This window comes from Rhinichthys klamathensis, unplaced genomic scaffold (genome assembly GCF_029890125.1).
Source record: "Rhinichthys klamathensis goyatoka isolate OS25496 unplaced genomic scaffold, OSU_Roscu_1.1 h1tg000847l_1, whole genome shotgun sequence".
NCBI lineage: Eukaryota > Metazoa > Chordata > Actinopteri > Cypriniformes > Leuciscidae > Rhinichthys > Rhinichthys klamathensis.
The window spans coordinates 112,559-122,500 of NW_026607221.1; the positions used below are offsets into that span (position 1 = coordinate 112,559).

The following is a 9,942-nucleotide window of genomic DNA, read 5'->3' on the forward strand; positions in this document are numbered from 1 at the left end:
AATCCTTATTAAAGTTATTCAGTCAAGATCAGAGTGATTTATTTCTTTGTCCTTTGATTAGCATTAAAACACAGGCAGGAATATGAGGCTTCTGTCACTTTAAGAGCTGCACTGATCCAATATACTGACACACATGTTTTATCATAACCGTTTATGATTTCAAACCGTGTTTTTGAGACTAATAATCTAAAAAGACTAAAATACTCAGCAATGATGTCGACTTATGAATTTACACATGGTTAAGCGTATTAAAAACGCCACATAAACAACATTAAACGCTTGATTTTCACCACAGGGAGAATTTAAAAATGTATTTGGTTCACTTGCATTACTTTAGTCTATTTTCTTCTCAAACTTTCCCAGCAGCAGTTGTGCTTTCTCCTGCCTTGTAAACACGTTTAAATTGATATTTTCTCCTAATCTTCAGCAGAAGTGAATCACATCCTCTCAATATAAATCTAAATGAAGGGCTGACAGGTAACTTGTGTTATAGTTCGGATCAGCACTAACAGAGTGGAAAACAACAGGAAAAAGGCCCATAACATGAACAAGATGAATGATATTGTTCTGTTTATTGTAAGCTGCAGTTTTGTCGTCTGTCGCTTTAAATGCTCGAGCTCTTTAAAGCAGGACGGATTCTGATTGGTTGTCATTGTTTTTATTTTTAAATTCAACCCTGAAAGTGATGCCAGCGATATCGTTACTCTATTGTTATTGTGTGGACTTCGCTATTCTCTTTGAGGAAACCTTTAAGTTTTAATAATCATAGCGAGATGGAAAAGGTAAAACATGCAGAGAACAGAACTGATATTAATAACATTATGTCTGCTCTTGTGTTCCTGGATGATGGCTTTATTCATCTTTGCTAATCCCTCCTGGATAATGAGTGCAGGATTATTGAATGTGCTTCATCATCATCTTCATCTTCGCTGCTGCGGGTTCATGTCAGGATCAGGTCTCATGAGGCTTCAGGGATGTTGAGTCAGAGATGTGAAGCTCGTGAGATGCAGAGACTCCACAGTTCAGAATCTCTTCTAGAGGAATCTGAAGTCCTCGGGTTTCCCTCTTCACTAGAGCTGCTGATAAGAGCCTGAGTGACTGTGACATTACACACACACACACGAACATGTCAGATGTCAGGAGAGAACACACAACTATTTGGGTCTAGGTGTGGCAGGGGTTCGTTGAGTGTGTGTGTCTGTCTGTCTAGTGTGTGAGTGGCAGGAGTTAGTTGAGTGTGTGTGTGTGTGTGTGTGTGGGGTGTGAGTGTGGGCAGGGGTTGGTTGAGTGTGTGTGTGTGGTGTGGGAGTGGCAGGGGGTTAGTTGTGTGTGTCTGTCTGGTGTGTGAGTGGCAGGAGTTAGTTGAGTGTGTGTGTGGTGGGCAGGGGTTGGTTGAGTGTGTGTGGTGTGAGTGTGGGCAGGGGGTTAGTTAAAGTGTGTGTGTGTGTGTGTGGGGGGGGGGGGGTGTGAGTGTGGGCAGGGGGTTGGTTGAGTGTGTGTGTGTGGTGTGGGAGTGGCAGGGGGTTAGTTGAGTGTGTGTGTATGTCAGGGGTAAGTTGTGTGTGTCTGTCTGGTGTGTGAGTGGCAGGAGTTAGTTGAGTGTGTGTGTGAGTGTGGTGGGCAAGGGTTGGTTGAGTGTGTGTGTGAGTGTGGGCAGGGGGTTGGTTGAGTGTGTGTGTGTGTGTGTGTGTGTGGTGGGCAGGGGTTGGTTGAGTGTGTGTGTGTGGTGTGAGTGTGGGCAGGGGTTAGTTGAGTGTGTGTGTGTGTGTGTGGGAGTGGCAGGGGTTAGTTGAGTGTGTGTGTGTGTGTGTGTGGGGTGTGAGTGTGGGCAGGGGGTTGGTTGAGTGTGTGTGTGTGGTGTGGGAGTGGCAGGGGGTTAGTTGTGTGTGTGTGTGTGTGTATGTCAGGGGTAAGTTGTGTGTGTGTGTCTGTCTGGTGTGTGAGTGGCAGGAGTTAGTTGAGTGTGTGTGTGGTGGGCAGGGGTTGGTTAAGTGTGTGTGGTGTGAGTGTGGGCAGGGGGTTAGTTAAAGTGTGTGTGTGTGTGTGGGGGGGGGGTGTGAGTGTGGGCAGGGGGTTGGTTGAGTGTGTGTGTATGTCAGGGGTAAGTTGTGTGTGTCTGTCTGGTGTGTGAGTGGCAGGAGTTAGTTGAGTGTGTGTGTGAGTGTGGTGGGCAGGGGTTGGTTGAGTGTGTGTGTGAGTGTGGGCAGGGGGTTGGTTGAGTGAGTGTGTGTGTGTGTGTGTGTGTGTGGTGGGCAGGGGTTGGTTGAGTGTGTGTGTGGTGTGAGTGTGGGCAGGGGTTAGTTGAGTGTGTGTGTGTGTGTGTGGGAGTGGCAGGGGTTAGTTGAGTGTGTGTGTGTGTGTGTGGGGTGTGAGTGTGGGCAGGGGGTTGGTTGAGTGTGTGTGTGTGTGTGTGGGAGTGGCAGGGGTTAGTTGAGTGTGTGTGTGTGTGTGTGGGGTGTGAGTGTGGGCAGGGGGTTGGTTGAGTGTGTGTGTGTGGTGTGGGAGTGGCAGGGGGTTAGTTGAGTGTGTGTGTGTGTGTATGTCAGGGGTAAGTTGTGTGTGTGTGTCTGTCTGGTGTGTGAGTGGCAGGAGTTAGTTGAGTGTGTGTGTGAGTGTGGTGGGCAGGGGTTGGTTGAGTGTGTGTGTGTGGTGTGAGTGTGGGCAGGGGTTAGTTGAGTGTGTGTGTGTGTGTGTGGGAGTGGCAGGGGTTAGTTGAGTGTGTGTGTGTGTGTGTGGGGTGTGAGTGTGGGCAGGGGGTTGGTTGAGTGTGTGTGGTGTGGGAGTGGCAGGGGTAAGTTGTGTGTGTGTGTCTGTCTGGTGTGTGAGTGGCAGGAGTTAGCGGAGTGTGTGTGTGGCAGGGGTTAGCTGTGTGTGTGTGTGTGTGTCAGGGGTAAGTTGTGTGTGTGTGTCTGTCTGGTGTGTGAGTGGCAGGAGTTAGCGGAGTGTGTGTGTGGCAGGGGTTAGCTGTGTGTGTGTGTGTGTGTCAGGGGTAAGTTGTGTGTGTGTCTGTCTGGTGTGTGAGTGGCAGGAGTTAGCTGAGTGCGTCTGTGTAGCAGGGGTTAGCTGTGTGTGTGTGTGTGTAACTGAGGAGAGTCTGCTGGAGAAAAGAGAACGAGACAGAACTCATAATAAAACAAGAATCACCATCAGCTTGTCTTCAGGAGAGATGGAGAACTGAGGGATTATTACCGAACACAAACTCCTGCATCTCTGACAGAGTTCACGGTAAAATATCTATTATGAAGATCATGTCATTATGGTTGTCATGTTGCCATAATGATTAAATTATATTAAGTCCATGTCATTCTCAAGGAAGTGGAGTGTTTATTAATGTGTAAAACTACAGTAACTTCAGCTTGAGATCTTTCATCTACACTGATTTATGAGCCGCACGATTATCATATTCATCCGCACAGAAGAACACCCACAACAATGTTCTTCTGCAAAATGCCTGCAGTTCCGTGTTTTAACCACTAGAGGGACAGACGTTTCATAGTGTGTCTTTAAATAAAACCAAAAATAAGCAAATTAAATAAGCCATAGTTATTTTTGAGTGCAGAAATCTGACTCACAAATATGCAGTTTGTTAAAATGGAGTAATCCATAATTATGATAATTTTATAATCAATTCAAATGCATACATCTTCATGTTCATGTCATAAATGTAATCTAAACATAATTGAGAGCGCCACAGCTGTGACAGTAAAGCACAGACACCACACGTACGGTAAACAGCGCTCGAGTTTATTTCTCAGTGCAGTTTAAAGCAGAACAAACGCACTGAACACAAACATCAGCACACGTAAAGATGACCAAACCTCACGGCATATTCACACACACACACACACACACTATAAAATGACATCAGCGTGTCGGTGGAAGTCAGAGTCCGCGGATCAACTCCTCCAACTGTTGAAGGTCTGAGCCGACGGTCTGGAAGACATCAGAGATGTGAACATGACACTGATGGTCACGTGACCACCGAGATGATCATCTGTCAATCAACCACATGACGTGCCACTTACTGGTTGGTGTTCGCGTTCCCAAAGCCTCCAAAACCTACGAGCACAAGCCAACACACACACACACACACAGAGTTAGACTTCATCACGTAATGGAGTGTGACCAAGCGTTAACCTTCTCTCTCTCTATAACCAACACTGAAGAGAGTTAACCTGCAGTTCCTCCACTGGCCACTAGAGGCCGGCTGCAGAAGAGACTCAGTCCCATAGACCCGCATGTTAAAATGCCCAACTTTACAGCAGAATAAACATGTTTACAGTCTGGTCTAAAAAGTGGTTTTGGTCTATATCGCTAATGTTGCCCTTCATGACGACTGTGAGGCGGGGGAATTATTTTATAACTCATCCGTTTAAATTATATTAAGCCTTAAAGTTCTGCATAATTAAGGGCGTGGCCACTTGAGTGACAGGTGGATTGCCGCTGATGTCACTACTAGCCGTTTGTCTGCTAGCGTTAGCGTCACGTCACCTCAGCTAATCCGCCTCGCTGCACATGTTCGTTTATCCGGGAGTGACGCGCGGCCAAGATGGCGACCGCAGACTCCGCCCACTTTGGGCTTCAGAAACACTACGGGTGACGTCACACACTACACACATATAGTCTATGAGTGTGACATTAAAGGCCCATCGAACCGGCTCTCCTGTGTCACACTGTGTATCTGTTTACCTGATTACTGAGTCTGTTTACCACTGTAACTGGGAAACATGAGAGCAACACTTGTGATAAACGCTCATGAGAAACGACACACTTCATTCAGCGCCGCAAAGACCAGCAGACATCAAGCTTTCTGAGAACGGAGGACCAGCTTCAAATAGTACACAGATAGCACAGAAAACAAGGTGTTTAGGTAACGAGGTGTTGATTATTTGTTTATTAAAGTCCCCCTGTGGTGAACATCCAGCGTTTAATGTTGTTTATGTGTCTATGTGGTGTTTAATACGCTTAAAGACACACCATGTGTAAGTTCATAAGTCGACAGCATTGCTGAGTATTTCCTCCTTAAAACTGCAGTGAACCAAAGACAGTCTCAAAAACACGGTTTGAAATCGCTGGTGTTTCTGACGTCACAAACGACCTTGTAACCAATCAGATCAACGTGTGATCGCCAACCAGTGGATCTCTGAGCTGAGTGAGTGAGTGGAGGCGGGGCTCATTTGCATATTCATAGAACCGCGCATACTAAATGAGGCGAGGGTGTCGAGTTACATTCAAGATATTTTAAGGCGTAAAAAACCTTTAAATTAGTGCTGTCAAACGATTAAAATATTTAATGGCACATTTTTATCTATTCTAAATGTCTCTTGATTTCTTTTTGTCCCATTATTTTTTCTCATTTTAATGCTCTTACTAACATGGAAAAGTGGATCGGCTTGCTTTGTGCAAATGTTTTTTATTGAAAACAACACTGACATATACTGTGTTCAATTTCACACTAACATTCTCACTTGGAGCAAATAATCTCTCACACAATAACACTGTCCATCAATAAAAGGGTGAAAGAAACACTGACGAGGTCCTGATATTGACGAGGGGGCGGAGCTTCGCATCAGCTGTGTGTGTGTGTGTGTGTGCTTGGCCATCATCAAGTGGTGTTTCAGACTGGAGGTGCTGTGATGATGATAGCTCAGTTCACAACGACAAAACACACAGATCACTTTGGTCTCGGAAAAACTACAAAGTTTGCTAGGCCAAAAAGACCGTTAATCGCGCGATAAAAAAATGAACGCCGTTAATAACGCGTTTAACTGACAGCCCTATAGTTTAAATCAGTGGTTCTCAAAGTGGGGTCCGCGGACCCCTAGTGGTCCGTGAACTATAGCCAGGGGGTCCGCGAAATAATTTATAACAGCCTACCGTTTTTTCCGGACTATAATTCGTGTTTTCTTTATCATCTGAAAACATGCTATTTATTCCAAAGTGACTTATATAATGCATTTAACGTCAAATAATACAAAGTAGACACTTAGGTTTCTAGATAGATAATATATCTGTATTTCGTATGTCTGTGCGTCAAGTAGACTATTCGCTGTGTTTTGGTTGATTTTGGGACACGTGCACCAGCGCGTGCGCGCACAATATGTCAGTTCTAACACTGCTAGATTTGACATTAGAAGCCTGATCATTATCAAAATAAAATACAATCAACCGAACTTATATAAAGTTCGGCTTAATTTAATTTATCTGTTGTACACTATGAAGGCAGTCATCATTCTGTCGACTTGCTGTTATTGCAATTTCATTTCTCCGCATGTGAAGATGCTGATATGTGTAGGCCTATAATGTGACTGAAGCATGCAGCTTTCTTTACAGTTAAGCATCCAAATGTTAGGCTACATCGCCAATGTGGAAAATTTGGACCGAATGAGAGATGCACGAGCCGTCTATGCAGTTTCAGTTTTGATTAAAATTAATTCGTTTAGACTTGATGTTTAAAATAAATGTTGTCTTTACTATTATTATTATTATTTGTATTATTATCTTATAGGGTAGCCTACTTATTTTTCATTCTCGTTTTGTTCTAGCTACCATTAATTTAAGGATTTGCTGTGGAGTGAGGGGAAGGCTAACGCCTCAACAACGCAACAAAGTAGGCCTATTACACATTCAGATGCAACTTATTTAATGGAAAATTAAAAATTTGTGCTGTAATATAAAAAATTGCATAGGGACAGAGCCGTACCCACAATTGAGGTCCCCGATGTCCGGACCTCTGTCATTTTTCTATGTGTGTTATATAATGAAAGTTGTGAAATAATTGCATAATATTAACTTAATTTGGTGCTGCAAGGATATTGTACATCGCGATGATAACTGACCTTCTCGTCTGAGCTGCTTCAGCAGACTAACAACAGCAGTCAATGTCAAAATGTTTGAGTCGGAGATGAATTCAAAGTAGGCGGGGCTTATAAGCCGCAAGCCGAGCACGAATTCCAGCACGACGCTTCAGTTAATGGTCATAAAGTGCGAGATAAGATGTAGGCCTAAATAGCTAAAATAAACAGCTGTTTTAGATAGAAGTTTTAAACGAACGACTGAAACAATCAGTTTGCAAAGTATCCATCAAAGTTCAGCAAAGTTTCCCCAGCTGGGAAAGGAAATAGGCAGCTATACAGGTCAAGAGAAGCATATATGCCCAGGATGAGACTAACATTATGGATTCCTATTTAACACAGATATACTGTAAGTTTTTTTTAGCTAATTACAGTGGGTATAAGCTCGATTTAACAGCACACGCACCTATTAAACATATTGCCATTATTATTGTATAAATATGGGCTAAGGCTAAGCTATATTTTTTGTGCAGAATAATCCTTGAAACATTTTTAAATGCACCTTTAAATGCACCTTAAAATGCACATGTGTAGATCAAGAACATCAAAAATCCCTCGGGGGGGGGGGGGGGGGGGGGGGGGGGGGGGGCATGCCCCCCAACCCCCCTAGCAAGATCACTTTTGGGACCTCGGTAGGCTATTTAGAAATTCCTGCATAGGACCCTGGGTGGAGAGGAGACCATTTGTGCAAAAATATTTTTTTAGCCGCTCCCACATTAACTTTGTGCTCAATCACTGTTATAAATATGAGGGGGTCCTTGGAAATGTTTTTCCCCTGTAAGGGGTCCCTGGCTCCAAAATGTTTGAGAACCCCTGGTTTAAATATGCCATTTTGTGATCAAAGATGAGTTTTAAGGGATAAAATGAGTGACTACGGGGGACTTTAAATTAGATGAATACTAATATCATAAAATTTGACTGAAAATTCATTCAGGTTGATTTGAACCAAACTAAGCAGTTTTTGTGGAAAAAACAACACTATTTCCACAAGAAGAGAAACACAAATCCAGTGTGTTCTGAATGGAAGCTGTTAGAAACGAACCCGAGCGGCTCATGTCTGCACGTTCACACCGAACCCGTGTTCAAGCGCTCTAAATCAGGCTCTGCTGGAACTATAAAGGGAAGGACAATAAAAGCAGCCGTGTGTTGGAAAGCGGAGCGCCTGTAAACTCCTGAATGATGGAAGTCAAGTCTTTATTTATACAGCTTTACAGAGATAACAGGAGAATAATGCAGCAGTGTTTCCAGAAGAGAATAACGTCTCAGTCCAGCTTAAGTCAGTTCAGTGATGCTTCATTTCTGTTGTAAAAAAGTTATTAATTTAGTTCTTTATATATATAGCGGCTCTGGAGTAAACCGTGATGTCATCGTCCAGCTCAGTTCAGTTCTCATATAATGCTGTCAATGCAGGAGAGCAATAATATTGCTGAATATTAAGTGTCCCCAACTGTGTGTGTCGGGATCTCACCTCCAGACGAGCCGAAGCCGGGGAACGTTCCGGTCTGAGTGCCGAATCCCGCCGGGCTCCCGAACGACGGAGTCGCTGCGCTGGGATTGGCTAGACTGCCGAACGACGGCGCATTAGGAGGAGACGCGAACCTGGAATGAGGAAAACAGGCATTGTGTCAGAGGCGGAACATGATGAACAGATGGCAGTGTTTATTTGGGCGAGTTATGCGGCACAGGTGCCTACACACACACACACACACACCAGGATTAGATCACAACACAGAAATACACAGCACCTCTGACCCCATCTGTCACTCAACCTCATATTAAAGACAAATTCTGCTTTTCTATGTGTTCATCCTTCTTTAATGTTGATGTTTGATCATGAAGAAGCTCCAGTTCTCCTCTATCTCAGTGTCAGTGTTCCTGAACTCCTGAAACGCCTCTATTGTAGTCTTGAGTTTCTAACAGGGACGAACACGTCACAATATTCCTCATTATAATAATTAATGCGCAGAATAAAGGGGCGGGGCCTGGTTGAGTTAGTCAGTAGTGTGTTAAACTGGCGGTTATGGAAAGGGGCGGGGCATTCCCCAAACACACTCGAAGCGCTCGACCAATCACAACACACTGCTCCAGCCGACCAATCAGAGCACAGTGTGCTTTCAGAAGGAGGGGCTTCATAGAGACAGGAAGTAAACAGAGCGTTACTGACAGACTGGGAAGAGAGGAGCCGCAACAATGGAGAATATGAGGAGAATAATCAACATTCAAGCAGGAAAACCTGTTCATTTACTAGACGCTTTTATTAGTTAGAGCTTTACTCTTTATTGTAGGATGTTTCTAATGTCTTGTATCTTTACATTCACTTCATTTACACCCTGATCATTCGTTTCTTTGGCTTGTGACTGTTTACTTTCCATCACATGAAGGCTGTTGTAGTTATTCTTCAAACACTGTGTTGGAGATGTGTGTGTTTAGTTTGATTCTGCTCACGGCAGACACTGCGATCGCCTGATGATCAATATCTCATGAATTATTCCTCTAGATTACACTTCCCTCAACGCCTCGTCTCTCCTCACATCATCGCTCGTGTCTCTCCGGCTCATTTATTTTCACGGTGATGCTTCAAAATGATTTTTCCCCTCCACTTTTAATCTAACATCCTTTACTGTGGTAATGTTTGTTATGTAGAGAAAATTTCTAAAAACAAAAAAAATATTAGTAAATGTTGGAAAGGTTCAGGTTCAAGCATTAGTTCACACCAAAAAAATATTTTTTTCCTTTACTCAAGAGTATCACATTTATTATAATAATAAAACATTAGTATTCTAATTTTACAGTACTTAAATTTTTTTTATTGTATACTTTTATTTTACAGTGAAATATTACAATAGCATTATTTCTTATTTTACCATTTATTAGGAATAATATTAATAAATGACTTCGTCATATTGAAACTCAAACGTTTTATTCATTATATACATATTCACTGAAATGTATGTACTAATATATAAATACAAACACATTAATGGTTGATTGATATTGGATCTTTTCTGATTAATAACATGTTTAAAGAAATAAAATGAAAATATTATTTTGCCCGATTCTAGTAAAACCTTTATATATTGAATTTACA

General features: G+C 43.0%; 1 protein-coding gene across 1 annotated transcript in view; it reads right to left on the reverse strand.

The window, feature by feature from the left end:
• Positions 1-3,790: 3,790 nt before the first annotated feature.
• Positions 3,791-9,942, reverse strand: part of nup214 (nucleoporin 214) — a 37,294-nt gene continuing 31,142 nt past the window's right edge. Inside the window, exons 15-17 of the mRNA XM_056243810.1 lie at positions 8,323-8,453; positions 4,026-4,059; positions 3,791-3,933 (exon numbers count right to left, since the gene is read on the reverse strand). Of these exons, the coding sequence (XP_056099785.1) occupies positions 3,897-3,933; positions 4,026-4,059; positions 8,323-8,453 (202 nt within the window). The 3' untranslated portion in view covers positions 3,791-3,896. The remainder of the gene's footprint in view (positions 3,934-4,025; positions 4,060-8,322; positions 8,454-9,942) is intronic.